The sequence below is a fragment of the Nerophis lumbriciformis genome, linkage group LG39 (genome assembly GCF_033978685.3).
Source record: "Nerophis lumbriciformis linkage group LG39, RoL_Nlum_v2.1, whole genome shotgun sequence".
In the NCBI taxonomy this organism is placed as follows: domain Eukaryota; kingdom Metazoa; phylum Chordata; class Actinopteri; order Syngnathiformes; family Syngnathidae; genus Nerophis; species Nerophis lumbriciformis.
Genome location: NC_084586.2, coordinates 21490001 through 21505102, shown reverse-complemented (window position 1 = coordinate 21505102; position 15102 = coordinate 21490001). Strand labels below are relative to the sequence as shown.

General features: G+C 36.3%; 1 protein-coding gene across 1 annotated transcript in view; it reads right to left on the bottom strand.

Moving 5' to 3' along the window:
* Positions 1-576: 576 nt before the first annotated feature.
* fam163ba (family with sequence similarity 163 member B, genome duplicate a) overlaps positions 577-15102 on the bottom strand; it is an 18515-nt gene continuing 3989 nt past the window's right edge. Inside the window, exons 2-3 of the mRNA XM_061931836.1 lie at positions 9307-9422; positions 577-1317 (exon numbers count right to left, since the gene is read on the bottom strand). Of these exons, the coding sequence (XP_061787820.1) occupies positions 856-1317; positions 9307-9399 (555 nt within the window). The 5' untranslated portion in view covers positions 9400-9422 and the 3' untranslated portion in view covers positions 577-855. The remainder of the gene's footprint in view (positions 1318-9306; positions 9423-15102) is intronic.

Genomic DNA, 15102 nt, shown 5'->3' with positions numbered 1-15102 from the left:
CCTGTTGAATGAAAAAAAAAAATAGAAACAATATATATGACATTTTTATGACTGAGACCCTTCCGGGCCCCTGGGACCAAACCTGACTTAGAGGTTAAAAACATCTTTATATTGTATTGGTTATGAAAAGGAAAACTATCAAAATGGCCCCCATATTCACAGATTTCTTTCTCATTTTTTCATGGCATCTTAAAAATAAAGTGGTTTGATGGCGCTATCTGCAGGGATGTGGTGCGGGGGGGGGGGGGTGTCAACTTACTCAACATTTTGCAGCAAGAAGACACTTTACAAGTCAATGGCGTAAAACCTGAATTGAAAATGTTGTCTTACTGATGTTTATATTTTGGGGTTGAGAGTAGCGAAAAGAACCCTTCCTCTGGTATTGAGGGGGCGTCGCCCCGCCATCTACCGTATGTTGGTCAAAAGTATGCAGCATTTTCTGGCGACTTTTTGACGGATCAATTCTGGGACTTTGTCTGGAGGACGTCCATCGGGAAAGATTTTGGTGAAAGAAATCAGAATCTTCTGTGAGCCCTTGGTGTGATTTTGACGTGGGAGCCAAAGTGGAATATCTAGTCGGACACGGCTCCCGAGCCACGCTCTTGTCCTCCGTACTCCCACGTGACCGCCACCTGGTCCAGGAGAAGAGAGGACATCACACGTGACCGCCACCTGGTCCAGGAGAAGAGAGGACATCCCACGTGACCGCCACCTGGTCCAGGAGAAGAGAGGACATCCCACGTGGGCGCCACCTGGTCCAGGAGAAGAGAGGACATCACACGTCGGTGCCACCTGGTCCAGGAGAAGAGAGGACATCCCACGTGAGCGCCACCTGGTCCAGGAGAAGAGAGGACATCACACGTCGGTGCTGATGCTGCAGCTGCGGACGAACATGTCCCTCATGGTGACCGAGCGCGCCAGGTGGGGCTTGCGGTAGTCGGAGACGTTGACGGGCACGGGCAGCGCCATGTCCGGTTGCCGGAGCGGCGCGGGAGGTTGCTGCGCGCCGCGGTAGCTCAGCCGCTCGCCGCCGTTCCTCAAGCCCGACTCGGCCTGGTGGAGCTGCGGGGCCGGCGGCGGCTGCAGGTAGAACGGCAGCTCGTAGTGAGTGCACGACGGGCAGAAGGTCTGCGAGCGCGTCAGCTTCCTGGCCAGCGGCGGGGTGGGGAAGAGGGCGGGGCCATTGGGGACGGAGGAGGCGGCGGCCGCGGCCGCCACAATGTTGTGGTTGGAGTGGACCGGTGGCAGGCGAGATGTGACGGCGAAGTCCGGCTCCTCCTCCTCCGACTCGGTCTCTTCCTTCTTACAGCAGTAATACTGGAGGGACGAAACATTCATGTCAAACAAGACGTCATAGAACACATTCAAGTAGTATTTAGACCACATGTAAGGTCAGGTCTCTGGGCTGGAATCTTGTCCTTGGAGCTTAAGTCCAAGTGTAATCTCAGGTCTTTGGTCTGGAGTCCAAGCCAAGTATAGAATATCAACTCTCTTTGATCCAATAAAGTCCTGGTCTTTGAACATGAGGCCAAGTAGATTTTCAGGGTTTTGTCCCCTAAACACGTAACTTGGACTCTAGTTTAAAACCTCTGAACTGACCCTAAAACACCTCATTTTTGACACCTTGAACTTTGGTTCTTGAATGTGCAAAGATCCGATCATTGATCAGGATTCCAACCCATAGACTTGAGACCTGACTTGGAGTTGTTCTTCATAGACCTGAGAATTCATATTGACTGGACCACAAGGACCTGCTCCTTAGACTTTCTGCTCAAAGATCTAATAACTAAGACATACTTCAGATCAGATACCAGATTCCGACTCCAAACAGACTCCTTTTGACACAAAGTTATAGACTCAGAAGACCATGTGGGATTCCAACCCAAATAAGGAAAATAGTCTTGGTCTACAGATTAAGACCTAAAAACTGACCCCAATAGACCAAATTTTTGGTTCTTAAAAGTTCAAAGATCCGATCATTGATCAGGATTCCAACCCATAGACTTGAGACCTGACTTGGAGTTGTTCTTCAAAGACCTGAGAATTCATATTGACTGGACCACAAGGACCTGCTCCTTAGACTTTCTGCTCAAAGATCTAATAACTAAGACATACTTCAGATCAGATACCAGATTCCGACTCCAAACAGACTCCTTTTGACACAAAGTTATAGACTCAGAAGACCATGTGGGATTCCAACACAAATAAGGAAAATAGTCTTGGTCTACAGATTAAGACCTAAAAACTGACCCCAATAGACCAAATTTTTGGTTCTTAAAAGTTCAAAGATCCGATCATTGATCAGGATTCCAACCCGAAGACTTGAGACCTCACTTGGACTTGTTCCTCAAAGACCTGATAATTCACAACAACTGGATGCCAAATAATAGGTTGATTGGCAACACTAAAGTGTGAATGTTGTCTCTCTGTGTTGGCCCTGTGATGAGGTGGTGACTTGTCCAGGGTGTACCCCGAATTCTGCCCCAATGCAGCTGAGATAGATATAGAATATCAACTCTCTTTGATCCAATAAAGTCCTGGTCTTTGAACATGAGGCCAAGTAGATTTTCAGGGTTTTGTCCCCTAAACACGTAACTTGGACTCTAGTTTAAAACCTCTGAACTGACCCTAAAACACCTCATTTTTGACACCTTGAACTTTGGTTCTTGAATGTGCAAAGATCCGATCATTGATCAGGATTCCAACCTATAGACTTGAGACCTGACTTGGAGTTGTTCTTCAAAGACCTGAGAATTCATATTGACTGGACCACAAGGACCTGCTCCTTAGACTTTCTGCTCAAAGATCTAATAACTAAGACATACTTCAGATCAGATACCAGATTCCGACTCCAAACAGACTCCTTTTGACACAAAGTTATAGACTCAGAAGACCATGTGGGATTCCAACTCAAATAAGGAAAATAGTCTTGGTCTACAGATTAAGACCTAAAAACTGACCCCAATAGACCAAATTTTTGGTTCTTAAAAGTTCAAAGATCCGATCATTGATCAGGATTCCAACCCGAAGACTTGAGACCTCACTTGGAGTTGTTCTTCAAAGACCTGAGAATTCATATTGACTGGACCACAAGGACCTGCTCCTTAGACTTTCTGCTCAAAGATCTAATAACTAAGACATACTTCAGTTCAGATACCAGATTCCGACTCCAAAACAGACTCCTTTTGACACAAAGTTATAGACTCAGAAGACCATGTGGGATTCCAACTCAAATAAGGAAAATAGTCTTGGTCTACAGATTAAGACCTAAAAACTGACCCCAATAGACCAAATTTTTGGTTCTTAAAAGTTCAAAGATCCGATCATTGATCAGGATTCCAACCCATAGACTTGAGACCTGACTTGGAGTTGTTCTTCAAAGACCTGAGAATTCATATTGACTGGGCCACAAGGACCTGCTCCTTAGACTTTCTGCTCAAAGATCTAATAACTAAGACATACTTCAGATCAGATACCAGATTCCGACTCCAAACAGACTCCTTTTGACACAAAGTTATAGACTCAGAAGACCATGTGGGATTCCAACCCAAATAAGGAAAATAGTCTTGGTCTACAGATTAAGACCTAAAAACTGACCCCAATAGACCACATTTTTGGTTCTTAAAAGTTCAAAGATCCGATCATTGATCAGGATTCCAACCCATAGACTTGAGACCTGACTTGGAGTTGTTCTTCAAAGACCTGAGAATTCATATTGACTGGACCACAAGGACCTGCTCCTTAGACTTTCTGCTCAAAGATCTAATAACTAAGACATACTTCAGATCAGATACCAGATTCCGACTCCAAACAGACTCCTTTTGACACAAAGTTATAGACTCAGAAGACCATGTGGGATTCCAACCCAAATAAGGAAAATAGTCTTGGTCTACAGATTAAGACCTAAAAACTGACCCAAATAGACCACATTTTTGGTTCTTAAAAGTTCAAAGATCCGATCATTGATCAGGATTCCAACCCATAGACTTGAGACCTGACTTGGAGTTGTTCTTCAAAGACCTGAGAATTCATATTGACTGGACCACAAGGACCTGCTCCTTAGACTTTCTGCTCAAAGATCTAATAACTAAGACATACTTCAGATCAGATACCAGATTCCGACTCCAAACAGACTCCTTTTGACACAAAGTTATAGACTCAGAAGACCATGTGGGATTCCAACCCAAATAAGAAAAATAGTCTTGGTCTACAGATTAAGACCTAAAAACTGACCGCATTAGACCAAATTTTTGGTTCTTAAAAGTTCAAAGATCCGATCATTGATCAGGATTCCAACCCATAGACTTGAGACCTGACTTGGAGTTGTTCTTCAAAGACCTGAGAATTCATATTGACTGGACCACAAGGACCTGCTCCTTAGACTTTCTGCTCAAAGATCTAATAACTAAGACATACTTCAGATCAGATACCAGATTCCGACTCCAAACAGACTCCTTTTGACACAAAGTTATAGACTCAGAAGACCATGTGGGATTCCAACCCAAATAAGGAAAATAGTCTTGGTCTACAGATTAAGACCTAAAAACTGACCCCAATAGACCAAATTTTTGGTTCTTAAAAGTTCAAAGATCCGATCATTGATCAGGATTCCAACCCGAAGACTTGAGACCTCACTTGGACTTGTTCCTCAAAGACCTGATAATTCACAACAACTGGATGCCAAATAATAGGTTGATTGGCAACACTAAAGTGTGAATGTTGTCTCTCTGTGTTGGCCCTGTGATGAGGTGGTGACTTGTCCAGGGTGTACACCGCATTCTGCCCCAATGCAGCTGAGATAGGCTCCAGCAACACCCCCCCCCCCTTCCCGTGACCCCGAACGGGACAAGCGGTAGAAAAAGAAGTGAGACATTCGTTCTGATGTTTGACACAAAGATATGGACTTTGAAGACCTTGTGGGATTCCAACCCAAATACTTAATAATGGTTTTGGTCTATAGATTAGGACCTGGGAATGGACCATAAGACACCTAATTTTTTTGACAAATTGAACTATTGTTCTTAAATGTCCAAACATCCGATCACTGATCAGGGTTCCAAACGGAAGACTTGAGACCTCACTTGGACTTGTTCCTCAAAGACCAGAGAATTCCCATTGAGTAAATCATGAGGACCTGCACCTTAGACTTGCTGCTCAATGATCAAATAACCAACACAGACTTCAGATCGAATACCAGATTCTGACTCTAAACAACCTTAAAAAGTGAGACATTATTTCTGACTTGTTCCTCAGATCGATCATTCTCAATGACCGTATGCCAAAGACCTGTCCCTCACGGCACCTCTTTCCCTTAGACTTGATGCTCAAAGATCTGTTAATCAACACAGACTTCAGAACAAATACCAAATTCTGACTCCAAACAACCTTAAGAAGTGAGACCTTCATTCTGACGTCTGACACAAAGATATGGACTCTGAAGACCTTGTGGGATTCCAACCCAAATACTTGAGAATGATCTTGGTCTACGGATTATGACCTGAGAACTGACCCTGAGGCACCCTGAACTTTTGTTCTTTAAAGTCCAAAGGTCCGCTCATTGATCGGGATTCCAAAGCAAAGACATAAGACTGTGATTCCTAATGAACATTTGAAGGAATCCACAACATGTGATTATTGTTTATGTCTGCCACTTCAAGCAGGGACAGACAACTAATCAATGAGGTCTTCGGTCTTAGGTCAGGTCTAACGTCTAAATATTTTTTTACAAAAGCATCCAACAAAAATATTTTAAAAACATAAGAAACAACAATAACAATAAATGCAACAAAAATAAAATAGAAAAGTACAAAATTAATTCAACACAAATATAACAATTTATACAACGAAAAATAACAAAAATACAAAAATAAATATTACAATAAATATAACACAAACATCATAAATATAAAAAAGTAATACATATAACAATTTTAATTAAGACAAAAAATAACAACTACAACAGAAAAATACAAACAAATAAAACAATAAATATAACAAAAACATAACACAAATATAACTTGAACAATAAATATAACAAGGCATATAACAAAAACATAAAACTACAACAAAAAGTTTAAAAAAAAATATGTATATAATAAATTTAACCAAAAATTTTACAAAAATATACTAAAACATAAGAAATATAACAGAAAAGTACAAAATTAATACAACACAAATATAACAATTTATACAACGAAAATATAACAAAAATATAAAAATAAATATTACAATAAATGTAACACAAACATCATGAATATAAAAAGTAATACATACAACAATTTTAATTAAGACAAAAAAATAACAACTACAACAGAAAAATACAAACAGATAAAACAATAAATATAACAAAAGAATTACACAAATATACCCCAACAATAAATATAACAAGGCAAATAAGAAAAACATAAAAATACAACAAAATTTTTTTTTTTAAATGATAAAAAACTTAACCAAAAATTAAACAAAAATACATTAAAACATAAGAAATTCAACAGAAAAGTTCAACATAAATGTAACAAATTATACAACGAAAATATAACTAAGAAACTAAAATAAACATTACAATAAATATAACAAAACACAACAATAGATATAACAAAGAAGAACAAATGTAACAACACATACGAAACAATATAACTATAAGACAAAAATACAACAATCAAAATCACAAATATACAACACAAATACAACACAATATAACAATAAATACAACAAAGCATACAACAAAAAAATACAACAGAAACACAAAACAATTTTAAACAAAAATATTTTTTTTACAAAAACATCCAACAAAAATATTTTAAAAACATAAGAAACAACAATAACAATAAATGCAACAAAAATAAAATGGAAAAGTACAAAATTAATTCAACACAAATATAACAATTTATACAACGAAAAATAACAAAAATACAAAAATAAATATTACAATAAATATAACACAAACATCATAAATATAAAAAAGTAATACATATAACAATTTTAATTAAGACAAAAAAATAACAACTACAACAGAAAAATACAAACAAATAAAACAATAAATATAACAAAAACACAACACAAATATAACTTGAACAATATAACAAGGCATATAACAAAAACATAAAACTACAACAAAAAGTTTTTTTTAAAAAAGAATAAAAAAATGTATATAATAAATTTAACCAAAAATTTAACAAAAATATACTAAAACATAAGAAATATAACAGAAAAGTACAAAATTAATACAACACAAATATAACAATTTATACAACGAAAATATAACAAAAATATAAAAAATAAATATTACAATAAATGTAACACAAACATCATGAATATAAAAAGTAATACATACAACAATTTTAATTAAGACAAAAAAATAACAACTACAACAGAAAAATACAAACAGATAAAACAATAAATATAACAAAAGAATTACACAAATATAACCCAACAATAAATATAACAAGGCAAATAACAAAAACATAAAATTACAACAAAAAGTTTTTTTTAAATAATAAAAAACTTAATTAAACAAAAATATATTAAAACATAAGAAATTTAACAGAAAAGTTCAACATAAATGTAACAAATTATACAACGAAAATATAACTAAGAAACTAAAATAAACATTACAATAAATATAACAAAACACAACAATAGATATAACAAAGAAGAACAAATGTAACAACACATACGAAACAATATAACTATAAGACAAAAATACAACAATCAAAATCACAAATATACAACACAAATACAACACAATATAACAATAAATACAACAAAGCATATAACAAAAAAATACAACAGAAACACAAAATAATTTTAAACAAAAACATTTTTTTACAAAAACATCCAACAAAAATATTTTAAAAACATAAGAAACAACAATAACAATAAATGCAACAAAAATAAAATAGAAAAGTACAAAATTAATTCAACACAAATATAACAATTTATACAACGAAAAATAACAAAAATACAAAAATAAATATTACAATAAATATAACACAAACATCATAAATATAAAAAAGTAATACATATAACAATTTTAATTAAGACAAAAAATAACAACTACAACAGAAAAATACAAACAAATAAAACAATAAATATAACAAAAACATAACACAAATATAACTTGAACAATAAATATAACAAAGCATATAACAAAACATAAAACTACAACAAAAAGTTTTTTAAAAAAAGAATAAAAAAATGTATACAACAAATTTAACCAAAAATTTAACAAAAATATACTAAAACATAAGAAATATAACAGAAAAGTACAAAATTAATACAACACAAATATAACAATTTATACAACGAAAATATAACAAAAATATAAAAATAAATATTACAATAAATGTAACACAAACATCATGAATATAAAAAGTAATACATACAACAATTTTAATTAAGACAAAAAAATAACAACTACAACAGAAAAATACAAACAGATAAAACAATAAATATAACAAAAGAATTACACAAATATACCCCAACAATAAATATAATAAGGCAAATAACAAAAACATAAAAATACAACAAAAAGTTTTTTTTTAAATAATAAAAAACTTAATTAAACAAAAATATATTAAAACATAAGAAATTTAACAGAAAAGTTCAACATAAATGTAACAAATTATACAACGAAAATATAACTAAGAAACTAAAATAAACATTACAATAAATATAACACAAACATAATAAACATGACAAACAAGTAATACATACAACAATTTTAATTACGACAAAAATATAACAATTACTGTAACAGAAAAATACAGCAATAAATATGAATAGGGAATATGACAAAAATTAAAAGTAAATACAACAAAAAAAGCAAACATTATAACAAAAACATAATACAACAACAAATTCAAGAACAAATTTAAGAAAAATATATCAAAACGATAAAAACTATGAAAATAAATAAAATAAAAAATAACAGATATTTTGATGAAAATAACAGAACAAAATAACAATTTCCCTTGTGGATCAATAAAGTTTGTCTAAGTCTAAGAAAAACTAAAAAAATATAACAAAATACAACAATGCATGTAATGAAAATACAACAATAAATATACCAAAAACACAACAAATATAACAATAAATATACTAATAAATATACATCCCAATTTGACCTTCAACTGTGATTTTTAAATCTATAGATTTATTGTTTTGATTGAAGTTGATGAAATGATTAGAATACCTCAGCTATGTGGCCATGCTGCTAGAAATCCCAAACTCCAAACAATGTTCCTCTTCCATGTGGAAAAACATGACAATTAACAGAGCAAAGTGCTCCTTGGCGGAGGTACTCACCTGCAGCCTGCAGTAACAAAGTACTGCAATGATCAGCAGCAATATCACAGTAGCAAGGATTCCACCAGTGATGACCACGGTGCCGGCTGTCATTCGAAAGGCTCTCCATCAACTTCCTGTACAGAGCAAACACACATGGAAATATACTAGCATCAGAAGAATTATTATTCTTACATAATAAGAACAATGATATATGTATATATATATATATATATATATATATATATATATATATATATATATATATATATATATATATATATATACACACACACACACAGGTAAAAGCCAGTAAATTAGAATATTTTGAAAAACTTGATTTATTTCAGTAATTGCATTCAAAAGGTGTAACTTGTACATTATATTTATTCATTGCACACAGACTGATGCATTCAAATGTTTATTTCATTTAATTTTGATGATTTGAAGTGGCAACAAATGAAAATCTAAAATTCCGTGTGTCACAAAATTAGAATATTGTGTAAGGGTTGAATTTTGAAGACACCTGGTGCCACAAACTAATCAGCTGATTAACTCAAAACACCTGCAAAGGGCTTTAAATGGTCTCTCAGTCCAGTTCTGAAGCCTACACAAACATGGGGAAGACTTCGGATTTGACAGCTGTCCAAAAGGCAACCATCGACACATTGCACAAGGAGGGAAAGACACAAAAGGTTATTGCTGAAGAGGCTGGCTGTTCTCAGAGCTCTGTGTCCAAACACATTAATGGAGAGGCAAAGGGAAGGAAAAACTGTGGTCAGAAAAAGTGTACAAGCGATAGGGATCACCGTGCCCTGGTCAAGATTGTGAAAAAAAACCCATTCAAAAATGTGGGGGAGATTCAGAAGGAGTGGACAGCTGCTGGAGTCAGTGCTTCAAGATCCACCACCAAGAGACGCTTGAAAGACATGGGTTTCAACTGCCGCATACCTCGTGTCAAGCCACTGTTGACCAAGAAACAGCGCGCAAAGCGTCTCACCTGGGCTAAGGAAAAAAAGAGCTGGACTGCTGCTGAGTGGTCCAAAGTCATGTTTTCTGACGAAAGCAAATGTTGCATTTCCTTTGGAAATCGAGGTCCCAGAGTCTGGAGGAAGACAGGAGAGGCACAGGATCCACATTGCCTGAAGTCTAGTGTAAAGTTTCCACCATCAGTGATGGTTTGGGGTGCCATGTCATCTGCTGGTGTCGGTCCACTCTGTTTCCTGAGATCCAGGGTCAACGCAGCCGTCTACCAGCAAGTTTTAGAGCACTTCATGCTTCCTGCTGCTGACCTGCTCTATGGAGATGGAGATTTCAAGTTCCAACAGGACTTGGCGCCTGCACACAGCGCAAAATCTACCCGTGCCTGGTTTACGGACCATGGTATTTCTGTTCTAAATTGGCCCGCCAACTCCCCTGACCTTAGCCCCATAGAAAATCTGTGGGGTATTGTGAAAAGGAAGATGCAGAATGCCAGACCCAAAAACGCAGAAGAGTTGAAGGCCACTATCAGAGCAACCTGGGCTCTCATAACACCTGAGCAGTGCCAGAAACTCATCGACTCCATGCCACGCCGCATTTACGCAGTAATGGAGGCAAAAGGAGCTCCAACCAAGTATTGAGTATTGCACATGCTCATATTTTTCATTTTCATACTTTTCAGTTGGCCAACATTTCTAAAAATCCCTTTTTTGTATTAGCCTTAAGTAATATTCTAATTTTGTGACACACGGAATTTTGGATTTTCATTTGTTGCCACTTCAAATCATCAAAATTAAATGAAATAAACATTTGAATGCATCAGTCTGTGTGCAATGAATAAATATAATGTACAAGTTACACCTTTTGAATGCAATTACTGAAATAAATCAAGTTTTTCAAAATATTCTAATTTACTGGCTTTTACCTGTATATATACACTGTATATATATATATATATATATATATATATATATATATATATATATATATATATATATATATATATATATATATATATATATATATATATATTATTATATATATGTGTGGGAAATGTTTATAAAACAAACATAGAGCCAATAATTCAACTTCAAAAAAGGGTTATTAGAATAATACACAAAGCGTGCTACTATGAACATACCAATCCATTATTTATAAGTTCTAATGGGTTAAAATGTTCAGATATTGTGTTTTTAAAAACAATGGAAATTATTTTTGGAGTAAAGAACAACAGCCTTGCAGCTTGTATTCTTAGGTTCTTTCAATGAAGAGGGGAAAACTATCATTCATTTACGAGGGATATTGATTTTTGAAATAGGTCAAGTAAGAAGGAATACAAAATACAAATGTATTTCAAGATTGAAGATTGTTTATTGTCATATGCACAGTTAAACAGACAGTTTGCCGTACAATGAAAATCTTACTTTGCTAGTCCACCCTTCAACAAGTCACATGGTACTTAGCTAAAATTAAAAAAAAAAAAAAAAAGTACAGTTTAGCAGTTTAAAATAAGGTATAGAAAAGTATAATAGGCACAGTGAGTAACATAACATTATAGCACATTGTGATTGACAGTCAACAGTATAAATATGAAGGTGACATTGTGATTGACAGTCTGTCACGGTGTGGTTGCGGCTTGCTGCGCGGTTGGTTTTCCCGGGATGCAAACGGACGACTCCGGACAGGACTTGCAGGTAGGAACATCATTTAATTCTCAAAAAAACACTCAAAGAGGTACAACATCAGAAAAGCAAATAGGCCAGTCCAGTTCATCCACACCAGACTGTCATCCATGTCATTATGGACCTTGCTTTGTGTACTGGTGCACAGTCATGTTGGAGGAGGAAGGGCCCGCTCCTAACTGTTCCCACAAGGTTGGGAGCATGGAATTGTCCAAAATGTTTTGGCATTCAAAGTTCCTATCACTGGAACTAAGGGGCCAAGCCCAACTCCTGAAAAACAACCCCACACCATAATTCCTCCTCCACCAAATTTCAATGCAGTTCGAAATGTAGCGTTCTCCTGGCAACCTCCAAACCCAGACCGGTCCATCAGATTGTCGGATGGAAAAGTGTGATTCATCAGTCCAGAGAAGGCGTCTCTACTGCTCTAGAGTCCAGTGGTGATGTCCTTTACACCACTGCATCCCACACTTTGCATTGGACTTGGTGATGTACGGCTTAGATGCAGCTGCTCGCCCAAGGAAGCCCATTCCGTGAAGCTCTCTGCGTACTGTACGTGGGCTAATTGTAAGGTGACATGAAGTTTGGAGCTGTGTACCAAGTGACTGTGCAGAAAGTCTTTGCACTATGCTGACCTCTCTGTCGGTTTACGTGGCCTACCACTTGGTGGCTGAGTTGCTGTTGTTCCCAAACTCTTCACTTTTCTTATAATAAAGTTGACTTTGGAATATTTAGGAGCAAGGAAATTTCACCACTGGATTTGTTGCACAGGTGGCATCCTATGACAGTTCCACGCTGGAAATCACTGAGAGCGGCCCATTCTTTCACAAATGTTTGTATGTCTTTTGATCATGTTTTGTTTGGCTATGTTCTGTTTGGTTTTTGGACTCTTTTTATTTCCTGTTTATGCACTCTTCTTTGTTTTGTTTCCATGACGACCGATTAGTTCACCTGTTTCAGGTTTTGCACTCACGCACCTGTTGTCAATCAGGTCTTTATTATTTAAGCTTGCAGTTGGCAGGCAGTCGGCCTGGCAACATTACCTCCGTTACCTCTGATATCCATGCCATAGTTCCATGCTTTCCAAGTAAGTTTTTTTTATTCATGTAACAGTTAGCAAGTTTTTGTTTCATGCCCATAGTCTGCCTAAGTGCTAGTTTTTTGTTTTCTTAGTCAAGTTTGTGCCTCCGCCTTTTGTTTGTTCCTTTTTTTGAATAAATAATTAAACATGTATTTACCTTCACGCCATGTCCGATCCAATTCCTTTGCATTCCGGGAAAACAAACCACCGCATAGTCCACGTCCTGACCTGTAGAAACAGTCTCCATGCCTAAGTGCTTGATTTGATACACCCGTGGCCGGGCTTAGTGATTAGGACACATGATTCTCATCATTTGGATGGGTGACCAGTTACATTTGGCAATATAGTGTATGTATATGTGTACATATGTGTAAAAGTGTGTGTGTGTGTATATATATATAAAGAAGATAGTTAATAGATGTATTTAATATGTTTAATGCATATTTAATCATTTATTTCCACTAAATTCCGATTTGAAATATAGGAATATTAAAATAAAATGTTAGATTTTGCTACCTATTATTAGTCACTATATATATATATACAGTGGGGCAAAAAAGTATTTAGTCAGCGACCGATTGTGCAAGTTCTCCCACTTAAAATTATGACAGAGGTCTGAACTTTTTGGTATAAACTCAACTTGTCGTGTTTGGAGGAAGAAGAATACTGAGTTGCATCCCAAGAACACCATACCTACCGTGAAGCATGGGGGTGGAAACGTCATGCTTTGGGGCTGTTTTTCTGCTAAGGGGACAGGCCGACTGATCCGTGTTAAGGAAAGAATGAATGGGGCCATGTATCGTGAGATTTTGAGCCAAAACCTCCTTCCATCAGTGAGAGCTTTGAAGATGAAACGTGGCTGGGTCTTCCAGCATGACAATGATCCCAAACACACCGCCCGGGCAACGAAGGAGTGGCTCCGTAAGAAGCATTTGAAAGTCCTGGAGTGGCCTAGCCAGTCTCCAGACCTCAACCCCTTGGAAAATCTGTGGAGGGAGTTGAAAGTCCGTGTTGCTCGGCGACAGCCCCAAAACATCACTGCTCTCGAGAAGATCTGCATGGAGGAATGGGCCAAAATACCAGCTACTGTGTGTGCAAACCTGGTAAAGACCTATAGTAATCGTTTGACCTCTGTTATTGCCAACAAAGGTTATATTACAAAGTATTGAGTTGAATTTTTGTTATTGACCAAATACTTATTTTCCACCATAATTTACAAATAAATTCTTTAAAAATCCTACAATGTGAATTCCTGGATTTTTTTTTCACATTCTGTCTCTCACAGTTGAAGTGTACCTATGATGATAATTACAGACCTCTGTCATCATTTTAAGTGGGAGAACTTGCACAATTGGTGGCTGACTAAATATTTTTTTGCCCCACTGTATATATATATATTTATATTGAAAAGTACTAGTGTTACAATAGCTTCTCTCTCACTACTTCCTGTATCTACCACTTCCTCTTAACCAGAGTGTCGACCAATCACTGAGCAGGAAGTATGAAATATGAAGGGTGTGGTCGTGACAGGAGGAGGCCGCCCTAACATGGCGACTGTTTAACGTGACCCCTCTCCTTCTGATGATGGCCCCTCCCCCCTGATGCCTTAAAAGGTCATGACTCTCTTCCCATATTTCATAGCTTTCTCATGATTGCTCATATTTTCTCATCCTTCATGGTCTCAGCAGCAACTACACACACACGCTCACATGGAGAGGGGGGGGGGCAAGGTCATTGGTCGCCATGGGAACCCAAGCCCCGCCCTGTCTCCAATGCAAACACTTGATTCATGTTGCAGCCAGAAGTATTATACAAATATGATTATTAATAGTAGTAAATATAGGATTTATTATTGTACATATTTGACACTAAACATATTAGAGTTAATGTTCTGGATTAAAATCATAATTTAAAATAAACAAACAAAAAACATTCCTGTTTACCATGTTAAATTGTCATTTTTTTTGTTTTAAGTCATGTTTTGTTTAGTTTCTGGCTTTTCACTCCCTTGTCTTGTTTCCATGATTACCCCATTAGTTTCACCTGTTCCACGTTTGGACTCATTGTGCACTC